At 35.6% G+C, this 12016-nt stretch overlaps 1 protein-coding gene across 2 annotated transcripts; it reads left to right on the top strand.

The window, feature by feature from the left end:
• Positions 1-260: 260 nt before the first annotated feature.
• On the top strand, positions 261-11583 carry LOC141834783 (rab GTPase-activating protein 22-like). 2 transcript variants are annotated; one of them, XM_074722148.1, is made up of 13 exons: positions 261-375; positions 681-846; positions 1330-1428; positions 1736-1839; positions 2918-3591; positions 3709-3831; positions 3932-4020; positions 4115-4315; positions 8924-9325; positions 9682-9765; positions 9895-9983; positions 10075-10134; positions 11121-11583. In XM_074722148.1, exons 2-11 carry the CDS (start codon positions 724-726, stop codon positions 9928-9930), a joined length of 1935 nt encoding a protein of 644 aa, XP_074578249.1. In that variant the 5' UTR covers positions 261-375; positions 681-723; the 3' UTR covers positions 9931-9983; positions 10075-10134; positions 11121-11583. The 2 variants fall into 2 exon arrangements, with proteins under 2 accessions (XP_074578249.1, XP_074578250.1); XM_074722149.1 differs by lacking the exons at positions 9895-9983; positions 10075-10134; positions 11121-11583 and having other exon boundaries at positions 8924-9345; positions 9682-9763.
• The last annotated feature ends 433 nt before the right edge of the window (positions 11584-12016 follow it).

The raw sequence follows: 12016 nt of genomic DNA, 5'->3' as shown, positions 1-12016 counted from the left end.
AGGAGGAGGTTCTTTCACGATCCAAAATTTGGGCTCCTGAAGGCTTTTGGGCCTGGAAAAAGGCCCATTGGGCATTCTCCAAAACTTGAAGTTAATTTTGCCATCCACATGTCAATTGATGGACGACGAAGACTTGATCTGATTCGTATTCGGGCTGCATCGCAACAAAATGACGGATAATTATTACTCTGCCAAACTGTCGATGCCGATTAAAATATCGATTCCCAAGCCTCGTGTCCCTCCCAATTAAAAGAGACCAACGCAGAGCGGAGGAAGAAGGGGGGTAGAAGCAGGGAAACCGCATCGCCCCACGGCGATGGAACACAGCGATCGCTTCTCCGCGTACGCTACTCTTCCGATCTCCTCCATCTCCAGGTACGCCTTCCTCCCCTCAATGCCCGCGGCACTCCGTCACTTCCGCCGTGCTCGCGATTATCTTTTTTTTTTGTCGGTTATCGGCATCGATTCATCGCGCGGCCACTGGAGTTCTTGAGTTTTCGCCGATCCGAATCGGGGTCGTGTAGGGTATTAAGTTCCGCCGTGCTCATCGTATCCGTCTATTTCGATTGTTGATCTTTGATTTCTTGTGATTTGATCTGGATGCCAACTGAACGATGATTCCGTAGACTCGATGTTGCAGTAGTTCGATTCGGGATTCAATGGTTGTTGGGTGTGGACAGGAAGTGAGGAGGAGACGGCAGTGACCGATTCAAAGAGTTGATAATGTCCGTTGACGGAGAGGATACAAGATGGATGTGCGGCACGTCTGGTATGGTGAACCTCCACCGGGTCAGTTCTATCGTGAGAGAGATTGGAGAACCGTGCTTGTATCACTCACCTGCTAAGGTTGGTCTTGGTTAACTTCTAAGCAATTTTTTTTCATGAAAACAGCTTCTAAGCAACTGGTTCGTGTCTCTAGCTTCACTTGTTGTGAGTTGTAGGTAGGACTGATATATGCAATTAGACAGAGTGATTTAATGTATTTCAATTACTATCGCTTATCATTTATGATTTTTAAGGGTCATGTGGGGAGATCTCCTTGGGTGGCTGTTAAGGGGCCAAGGCCTCGAAGGCTCATTCTTTTTCAGAAGGAAATACTTAAACTATTATGTGTCCTTTCTAAAGATCAAAGTCAAAGAGTCTAATAGTTTGATTCAAGAAATACAAGGGTGTGAACCCTACTTTGTAGTATACCATGGTAACAATAAGCTATCACACTGTTCAAAACTTGAGAATTCTATCATGTTTTGCACTTTGAATTCTTTTCTAATGAATAATGTTTTATAGGATACCACTAAGGTAATTTTTTCTGTAACTTCTATAATGCAGAGAAACAAAATGCTCAAGCCAGAAAAGTGGCAAGCAATTTTTGACAACGATGGGAAGGTTATTGGTTTCCGCAAAGCACTTAAATTGATTATCCTAGGCGTAAGTTCTTAAGCACATGTTTGTACACATTTTGATTTGTGGTTACCAGTAAAGTCATGTGTAATTCTTCCATTCTTAGAGCTTATGGTTCTAAATTCGAGGAAATTAATTTTAGTTTTATATTATGCATGAAAAGAGGAAACACTGTGCTGTAGCTCTGAATGTATAACTAATTGTTTGCTTTGTTACCTCTCTCCATGCCCATGCTCGATGCAAATGGATGACCTATTCTATTACAATGTACTGGTGCTTCCTGGTACAGTTGATGACTCCTCATATTTTACCTTTTTTTTTTTTGAAAGAGCAGGGTATAGATCCATCTATAAGGGCAGATGTCTGGGAATTTCTCCTTGGTTGTTATACTTGGAACAGCACTGCCGAAAATAGGAAGCAACTAAGGACAGCACGGAGGTATCATAGTTTGGCTAGATTTTATGGATGTGTTATTGTTGGACTGCTTAACATGTTTGAAGTTTTAACTTTCTCTAAGTTTGAAAGTTCAAACTGTAGCCTCGAAATTCTATTAGTGACAGGAGTTAAGCACTATTACTGCGAACTTGTTTGGCATTCTGTAAGTGTATCAAGTAAACTTGTTTTCTGTCTGCCAACATAGTCAGATGCTGTATTTGGTCTCCATTTTTAACTAAGCGAACTTCATGTTTGCAGAGCTTGACTACCTTATTCCATCAATTTTGATGACAACCCATGTATTTCTGTTTAGTTCTGATAACTGAGCAGGACATCTGACTTATTATCCTCAATATTGATATTCTATTTACGTGATCCAAGAAGTTAGATATTATATCCTTAACTAATGCATGGACAATGAATAGTAGTTGGATATTGCATCTCTCATTATCTCACCTTACCTCAATGTGCACATTGCCTGAACATGTATAAAAGATTGTATCTGCATGACTCATAGCTAATGGTTGACAAAATTCCACTGTTTTTGAGGAATTTCTCACAGTAAATGCTGAACTTTATTTACTCTGATGAATTGAGCAAACCAATTTCTAAGAGAATCATGTTAGTGATAGAAACTGGGCTGCAATTTGAACCACATTAACTCTGGACACTAGTTCAGTGGTCGGACCCATGGGTCAATTAGTTTAACTGCATGTTAACCAGGAAATTGACCTGGCTTAGTTCATTGACCAGACCAGCCTAGATCCATGGATTAAAGTACAAATTATTCATCTTCTACACATTATAATTTGGTGACAATTAAAAGCAAATCAACTATATCCCAGAAAGCTAATCAAACTATTCTGTAACAGATTAGATGTACAATAATATGTATTCGGCTGGATGACTGATGACTGACAAAATAGATAATTAATAAAAAGTTATACCTTGCTGAGATCATAGGACAAAAATAAATTGAATAAATGTTAAATAAATTTGTTTTTATTTATGCAACATGCATGCTTAGCACTTCCGCTGCTTGAAAACTAGAGCATGGTGTAATATGGTTAATGCATTGCAGGGAACGGTATGAGGACTTAGTTAAGCAATGTCAAATGATGCACTCTAGCATTGGAACAGGCAACCTTGCTTATGTTGTTGGATCTAAAGTCATGGATGTAAGGACTCTATCAAAAGAAAATAGCGATAAGAAACTAGAAACTACAAGTGAGAAGAACTCTGGTACATCAACAGAGTTGGTCAGTGCCAGAATGAGTACTGACAGTGCTGCTTATAATTATTGCTCAAGAACCTCTGAGTGTGAAATTAATGAACTCCAGTATGACAGTGAGAGCTTTTATGATTTTCCTCCTCTTCCAGTAACTAATTTATTCCTTAAAGATTATGCTGATGAGAATGAAAGTACAAAGCATGAGTCAAATGGTGATAGAACTTCTGTTTCTGAAAGAACAACAAGGTTGAAAGATGAACACGTGTATAGTTTCCAGATAAACAACAATGTGGATCTAATTATGGAATCAGATGTACCATCTACGAGCAACAGTCAAAGTGATGTCTTTCACTCAAATATTCCAAAATATGGAGTAAAAGAAATGGCATATGAAAAGGATGTTGTTAATAGCTTGCAGATATTAGACATTCCAGAAGCACCTATGACAGACAAGACACCTCCAAATGGTTTGGTCACTAATGAAGATAGAGTTTCTGAATGGCTATGGACGCTTCATCGAATTGGTAATTTATTTATTTTTTCTGTGATGTATATGCTAGAAATTCTGGAATATTCCATGATATGAACATATATATTAATTTTCTTGTGTTATTCTTTAACTAAAATCATTGTTTTTTTAGTTGTTGATGTTGTGAGAACAGATAATCATCTGGAATTCTATGGAGACACAAAGAATATTGCTAGAATGTCAGATATTCTTGCTGTTTATGCATGGGTTGACCCAGCCACTGGATATTGCCAAGGTCGCCCCTTGATTTTCTAGTTTGTATTGTATGTTTGAGTACAGAATTCAAATATTTACGATCTGGATACATGCTAACATTGTCATATAATTGACATTAGGAATGAGTGATTTGCTTTCTCCTTTTATCGTGCTTTACGAGGACAATGCAGATGCTTTTTGGTGCTTTGAGATGCTTCTTCGACGAATGGTATTGTGCATTTATATGATCCACCCAAAATTTTAGTTATTTGTGTTCAAAAGGTTAGAAACTAATTATATCTTCCATTAAATATCTTGTTCAGCGGGAAAATTTTCAGATGGAGGGGCCTACTGGGGTCATGAACCAGTTGCAGACATTATGGAAGGTCTTGGAACTAGTAGATGCTGAAATGTTTGGACATCTTTCACTTATAGGCGCTGAAAGTCTTCACTTTGCTTTCCGAATGTTGCTGGTTCTTTTCCGTCGGGAATTATCCTTTGACGAAGCACTTCGAATGTGGGAGGTTTGTAACTTGAAGATTGTGAATTTTCCAAAAAAATTGATGATCCTGTGCTTTGTGTTACTTTTGTATCCATTTGTTTGTTTCATGCAATATTCTTAAAGTAGATTAACAATTTATTTGCACTCAAGTCATTGTATAGATCTAGGGCACATTGACATTTACGACGTGAGCCATTCTTTGCCTACCTTTTTTATGCCTCGTTGAAAGAAGACAACAATGACATAAGATTAAGAAGTACAAACTAAAAGCTACAACAATTATTTTAATTCTTGTTGTAATGTTATAGCCATGTGAAAAGGATTTACACCTTCAAACATGAAATTCATGTCGTGACATGATTGCTTATTATTCTTGCTGATTATAATTAACTTTTGGGACCTGAGAATCAGTTTTGAGAAATCCCACACAACAGTGTGATATTATAACTTCTCATTTGTGATGGCTAATTTAGGATTGATTTGATTGTTTTTCCAAAGTTCCTTTAATCTTTAGAGCAATTTGGGAGTGAGAGAAGATGTTTGTAACTACATGCTCAAAGTCTTTATCTCAAAACTATCTTCCCTGAGTTATTATTCACAGTAGAATCTCTGTTTAGTTCCATGTGAATATTTGTAGTCCTCCTCATGTTGATTTGTACTTCATGCAAGCACCTCATGTTACTGACGATTTCTTTAATGGATTTCTTCTGCCGATGATTGATTCTCTCCTAAGAAGAGAACAACATAGATTTTTGAGGCTATGAAACTTTCCTCCTTTTGCCTCAGGCTGAAGTACCACATGGTTTTAAATTTCGTCAGCAAATTTTCTTTTGATCAATCTTGTATCTATCAATTGATACAGTGATTATTTACTGTCTATCTTCCAACATCTGTTTTCTTTTGGAATGGATGCGAAATTTTTATTGACATTTCTAGCATCCGTCTTCTTCCAAGTAAAATGACTGGAAACTTAGTCTTGCATCCTAATCTTATTTTTTTGTATGTAAAATTCTAAATCCTTTTACTAATTACAATTTTAAAACACAGATTGGTCTGTGTTTGTCCTTCACATCTTCTATTGTCACAAGTAGGTGTCAGAACAAGGTTTGGAATGTCATGTTGTTTCAGTCAGCATGATCATAACATATCATTCCATTGGCCTACCGAAATCAGTATAGGCCAATGAGACAACAACAATGAAGAGAAGATGTTTCCTTATTTCCTTGCCTCTTTGAGATATGACACTACATTCTCTTTAAGAAGTTGTAGTGGTAGCACTGGACCTGTTTCTTCCTCTATGAGGTGGGACAGTGTTATGTCTCAAAGAGGATGAAACAATGTTGGCAAGGAAGAACACTTCTCTCTATTCTGCTTCTTCTTCCTGCTCTTGATCTTGTTGTTCCCCATCTTTCCCTCCTCTCTCCTCTTGATCAGTGTGCACTTTGTACTGTGTTGGTACACTAGTTGGCGCACTAATGCCATCCTGTTGAGGTCAACGATTGCAATACTGGCATGCATGAGCAGAATGGTATGTGCTCACTGATACAAGAAAATTTTAAACTACAGTCTCATCTAAAACCTAAACCTACTGCATCAACGATTGCAACACTGGCATGCATAAGCAGAATGGTATGTGCTGACCAATACAACAAAATTTTAAACTACAGTCATCTAAAAACCTAAACCTACTGCATCATGTTTGGTCAGAGTTATGTTTAAGATTGTTTGTCTCCCAACTATTGAATGTTCCAGGTTGAAAGCATGTTGGATTTATTGTGAAATGCATATTCACTGGTTTTATATTTGCATACTTTTTTTTGTTTCACTATTATTCCTTTTTTTTTTGTTAAGTCCACTTGAATGAGTAACAAGATCTTTGTTTAATACATAATAAACATGAAAAAATATTTAAGAATTAGTGAAATGAAGTGAATGAACTATTTGATGACTGTGACATAATGGATGTGACATAATGGAAGAAGGGCTATGGCAGTCCTCCTACATGAAACATTTGCTCACTTGTAGTGAGGGTATTAGAGTTATTAAGTATTTTGGTATCATAATTTATTTATATTTGTATATTGATGCAATACAATATTTTTTCACTAAATTATCATGAAAGTATCCCTTCTCTCCTCCCTTCCTCTGTTTTTTTCTATGCCGTTCAAAGTGTGAACCTTATCTGCAGCTGGTGCTATTTTAATGTGAACCATTATCTCTTCGATGACATCTCCCTTGTGTGGAAGCTTGGATCGACAACTTGTCATGCCGCCGTCTCCTTTATGACTGCACCTCATGCAGACGACAACTTGTCATGCCTCTCCTTATGACACATTGATTTTGCACATTGCAACAAGCCTTAATGGGCACTAGCCCATGGTTCCTTCTTGATACATGATTCATCCACACCAAACATTCTATCGCTGGTAGGTGGAAGTGGAGCCATCCACTAACTTCTTTGTGCTAGATGAAACCTTCCCTCATGGCCGCTGCTATGCTTTTGCACGTGTTGAAACAACCTTCTGTGGGGAAAGAACGTGGATGGTGCTCACAGCTGATGCCTCCAGATTCCATTTACTTCCTCTTGATTCACGACGTGATTTGGCAGTAAAAATGGTCTAAAAGCACTTGTCTCTCCCATTTGTGATTTGTGAAGCCCTCTGTTGCGACAGAGTCCATCTCAAACTGAAACCAAGTCGTTGGGAGCCCACAACATCTTTTATTAAAGATTTTTTTTAGTTTAAAAATGGTTGAAAATATTAAAACAAATCTGGGCATTGCCTTCTCTTTTGGCCACACCATACCTCCTTTGGGCTTGTCTTCTTCAAGTTGTGTCAGCCAGAGGGAATCAGTGGGTATCTGCCTTCCTCTTTTCCTTTACCTATAAGTCTTCATATGATGAGCAGCAACAACTGCAGTAGCTAAAACATTCACATTCCGAGCATTTGTCTCCCTTTTTTGGTTGCATGTCTTCTGCTTCAACAGTTGCTTTGTACTATTGTTGATCTTTTTCAGATTATTGCATAATCTTCTCTCTATTATTTAGATCTGTAAATGAAAATCTCTTTCTCCTTTTCAAAAATCAACATTATTTTATTTATATGTTGCATTGTGCCACCTAAAAACTAGTGAAGACCGAGATAGTAAAAATATCTTGATCTCATTTTTGTACTTAAAGCAAATTATCAAGTTGTGCTTTCCATCTCTAGTGAAAACCTAAACAAAGGAAAAATGTTTTTGGTTTCCATTTTGTCACCTCTAGCAAAAGGTTGAGTTGTACTTTCTAGCTTTAGGAATGGCAAGAATAAAAATCTCTTGTTCTTGCCCCCATGGGTGTAGTGTAGTGGTAAAACACTCAAAGGAACAATAAAGGGGATTAATGTTTGAATCCCAAATGGGATGAATATTTTGAAGGTTGATTTCTGAGTGTGTATAAATTGTATTCCAAATTTATCTGGTAAGCGAACCAGGAGAAGATTGTCTACCTCTAAGGTTAGTCGGATGAAGCTTGGACATCTAGATTATCAAAACAAAAAATAAAGTCTCTTGTTCTTATTTTTCTAAATTTTCTATGCTATTTCTCTTTCCTATAGGACCATTGTTTTCCTTTTCTTAGTCTATTATGTATTGCTACAAAGATTTGTCCACACAAAAGATTTGTTCTTGAGATGATTTATTAATCCTAATTTTTATTTCCTCCTTTCTCTCTTAAGCCTCTCTCTTATGGTGTGTTGTTTGTTTGAGGCCTTAGGAATTGTGGCTTGCATGCTCAATCAACTTTTTTCCCCAAGCTTTGCTAATCTTAGAGTGGTTGTATGCTTTTCTAACTTAAGTTTTGTTTCTGCTTCATGTGAGTATTTCATGATAGCCACATCTAGCCTATGTTTTTCTTATTAGAGCTTGTCTAGTTTATGTAACAAGCTGGATATAGATAGTGTATGTCGTTTAGCATCAGGAAGAGTGTTAATATTTCCTTTCCTTAAAATTAATACAGTCTTATTCTCTTAAGGATTCTTGTAAAAAAGATGTTTTATTCTTTCCAAGGTAAGCAAACATGTTATTTCCTAACTTTGGAAGACTTTGGTAACCAAAAGTTATATGCCACAAAGAATAACTTTTATATCAGAGAGAATTGGAGTCTACAATTTGATCCAGATGATATATTTTACCTTTTTTTGTAAGGGGCAGTAAAGCTGCCAGTAGTATACTGTCAATGTAGAATAAATGATGGATCACTTGAAGCTGCTTGGATGTCAGTTTATTGATATTCCATGGTGAGAATAAATGATATATGGATATCAGTAATTATGTTATACTGATTCCTTTTTTATTAAGTCTCTTTTATTTATTCCATAGGTCTTGTGATCTATTCTTGGAGCCATTCCATGTGTCAGTAAAATAGGTTGGTTGGAATGTTGTTGGTCGGAGGGCTCATAATATAGATAATAATGGTTCTTATTCAAGTTTTAAAAACAAGTAAATTTAGGGACTTCTATCTGCATTTTGAGTATAATAACTACTATAGCATGTCTAAATTTTAAACTACTGAGAATTGATTACATGAATATCTGCAAGTAATTTGTAATGTGTTTATCTCCATAACATACAACTTATTTGTTCTTTTTCCCAGATGATGTGGGCTGCTGATTTTGATGAAGCTCTTTGTGAGAAATTAGAGAAAGCTTGCCTGGAACCATTAGTTTTGAAACATAGAAATAACACAGGTGGAGATGTGAGATCAAATATCTCTGGAAATAACAAAAGAAAACTTAAGAAGAAACATTCAAGATCTAAAAATGATGAATCTCTTGCACGGAACAGCAATGGGGCAAAATCTATTTCACTTGGTCCATTTTGTGGTCTTCCTACTGCTAATTGCTGGGCTGAAACTGATCAGCTACAACCTTGCAGTTTGTCTGTACCTACAAGAAATAGTGATGATGAATTACAGGTCTTTTGTGTTGCAGCAATTCTTATCATCAATCGGCAAAAGATTATGAGAGAAACCCACTCAATTGATGATGTGATCAAGGCATGTTATAATTTGTAAAGGTTTCTAGATTTTGCTCATTTTTCTTCAATAAGTTTTTATCAGGAAAACATTTTATTAGCTGGTTGCTATTTTCTATGTCTGATCATACATTTTCTTGGCTTGTTGTCCTTGTTAGTTTTCCACTAAAATTAGCAATAATTTGTGCTTAATTTTGTGTTACTTTTTCACTAAAAAGTTTATAATTTGTGCTTAATCTCTTGCGTTGATTATTTCACTTGCAACAATGTTATACAGGTTATTGTACTAGTCATCCCAACCAGCTTTTGATGAAATTTGAAAAAAAAAAAAAATCTCCCAATTGAGATTTCTTGATCTGTGTTTTCTTATATTTGTAGATATTCAATGATAACATGCTGAAAATCCATGTAAAACGATGTATACGCTTGGCTATCAAACTAAGGAAGAAGTACTATTACAAGGTGCAAGATTTAGCTCACCATTCCTTCTTTTTAATTTACTCTTCTTAGTATCCGGTTTCTATCAATAAAGAGATTTTATTGGACTATTAATCGATATTATCAAGTATTATTTTCTTGTATTGTATACAGTTGATAAAGCAAACAAGCTCAGGGTGTTCGGAGTAGGGAAAAAGTATTACCAATGGATGCATCCTCCTGTGCTCTTCATGCTTCTTCTGGTAAAGGCAGATGAAATAAGTAACTAGGATTTACCTATATGTATATAAATCTTGAAGTTTTGTGGCTTACTTTGTGAAACTTGAACTGTAGGCATTCTGTAGCTTATTGATAATTTCAACTAGAAGGCATTGATGCCCCTGGCAAAAAAAGGTTAGAATAGCTAAATCTACTTTAATTTAGTATCTCATATCTTTTTCAGTAAATTTCTACATCAAGGATATTTGCATTTGTTTAGTGCTTAAGTATAACACATTTTGAGTTTTCATTTAAATTCTCCAGTAGGCATGTTCCATGGTTAGTGAAGAATCAAGAGTCTGCTTTCCTTGAGAACTTGGATCCTTTTTCCTTGATAAATATCTATGTCAAGGTTATTTGCAGTCCTTTAGCGCCAATTTCCTTTTAGGTTTGTGCCAAGGAGTTAAGTATGACAGGTTTTATGCATTTTAATGAATTCTCCTTTAGACATGCTTGGTGGTTGTTGAATAAATAAGAGTTTGATTGGTGAATAAACAAGAGCCTGCTTACCTTGAGAGCTTCTATTGTCTTTTTCTTACATATTTAATTGGTAGGTATAGTTTCTTTTGATATATGGTATATGATCTGAAAAGTTCACCTTATTCTGACTTGCAATATCTATTTTCCATACACGATCTAAAATGTAGTCCTGCATTTGATCACAAGAAAAGAAAATTAAAGATCCTTTTCCTTTACTGCCAACCAAACAACTGTTAACAAGTTTTCAGGTGAAAGGTTTTTCGATTTACAATATTTTCATTGCATCCTTTTTGTTTTTGTTTCCTCTGATATCAACTTTGGCAATACTTAATCCTTTTCCTCTGGAGTTACAAAATGCAAATACAATTACGTCACATTGTCTTGGAATTTTTCATGGATATTTTGCAATTTGATGATCAATTGTCACTAGTATGTTTGCTGTTTTGTGCTATTTTTTTTCTTTGTTAATGTAAGCCAAGATCTAAGACTCCTGAATTCGGTTTTAAACGTTCAATGGCATGCCCTTATTTTTTCAAAAAATGTAAACCATTTAGTCTATGCACTCAATGCTGTTTGTTCTTCGTTTGTCTGAAGTGCAGCCATATAGGTTATGCGCTCACATACATTTTACTTGTGTTCAGAAAATTGTACAGATTCTTCTTATATGATCAAATGCATAGGAGCATTAGCGTGGCTGAAGCGGAAACACCTGTTCTTGTGACTAAGAATGGAGAGTTACACAAAGCATTATCATCCTGCTGTTTTCTTCATGATACCAGTTGATTCCTGATGAATAGTAGTAGATTACAATTACTTATTTTTCATATTAACCTGCCACTACAGTGCCAAGCTGAGGAAGATGCAAGTTATACCTGATTCATGACCTTGCGGAAACAAAAAAATTTGTACTGTTTTCCAGCATCAAATGGAGTCTTTTTTTTTTACTTCTAATTGTTCAATTCCTTCTTCCAATTCCTGCTACTAGAAATCAGATATGTTTTTAGGGCCTATTTGTACATAAATTCTAAATTCATGCCATCTGCTCAAACTCTGTTAAAATATTTCAATGCCAGCTTTGTTCTCATGCTAATGCTGTTCTCTGAATACTGCTTTTTAAATAAGCCAGCCCTCGTTCAATTCTCCCTCGAGTTGCTTTTTTCCTTTGGCTGCTCGAAGTTTAATATGAATCGTCATATTTTCATCTGGCAACAAATTTAGTAAACTAGCTGAGGCATCCTTTTAAATATTTAAATAAAATGTCATTTTAATTTTTGCCCTAACTACAATGTTTAGTCTTTCTCCAGTTTTATACTTCGTGGTCATACCTCGCTAGGGATGAGCAATAATTCAGTTAAATCGAATAAATTGACCGAACCGATCGAATTAAAAAATTTAGGTCGGTTATTTCGGAAATTCAGTTATTTTTTCTATAAAAATCGGTTAATTTTGTTAATTCAGTTCGGTTTTGATTTTAAAATTTCTTATTCGGTTAAATCGAATAAATTGAATTATTCAAATTAGAAAAAAATAATTTATA

This window comes from Curcuma longa, chromosome 9, assembly GCF_044706935.1.
Source record: "Curcuma longa cultivar G26 ecotype Majalengka, Jawa Barat chromosome 9, ITB_CL_G26_1.1, whole genome shotgun sequence".
Lineage (NCBI taxonomy): Eukaryota > Viridiplantae > Streptophyta > Magnoliopsida > Zingiberales > Zingiberaceae > Curcuma > Curcuma longa.
This window is presented reverse-complemented; position numbering and strand designations above follow the sequence as displayed.

Excerpts from the sequence above, each read along its gene's own strand:
- LOC141834783 (XM_074722148.1), top strand. The coding sequence starts at position 724 with ATGTCCGTTGACGGAGAGGATACAAGATGGATGTGCGGCACGTCTGGT. Across the intron at positions 847-1,329 it reads TGTATCACTCACCTGCTAAG|AGAAACAAAATGCTCAAGCC; the intron begins GTTGGTCTTGGT and ends TCTATAATGCAG. Across the intron at positions 3,832-3,931 it reads AGCCACTGGATATTGCCAAG|GAATGAGTGATTTGCTTTCT; the intron begins GTCGCCCCTTGA and ends AATTGACATTAG.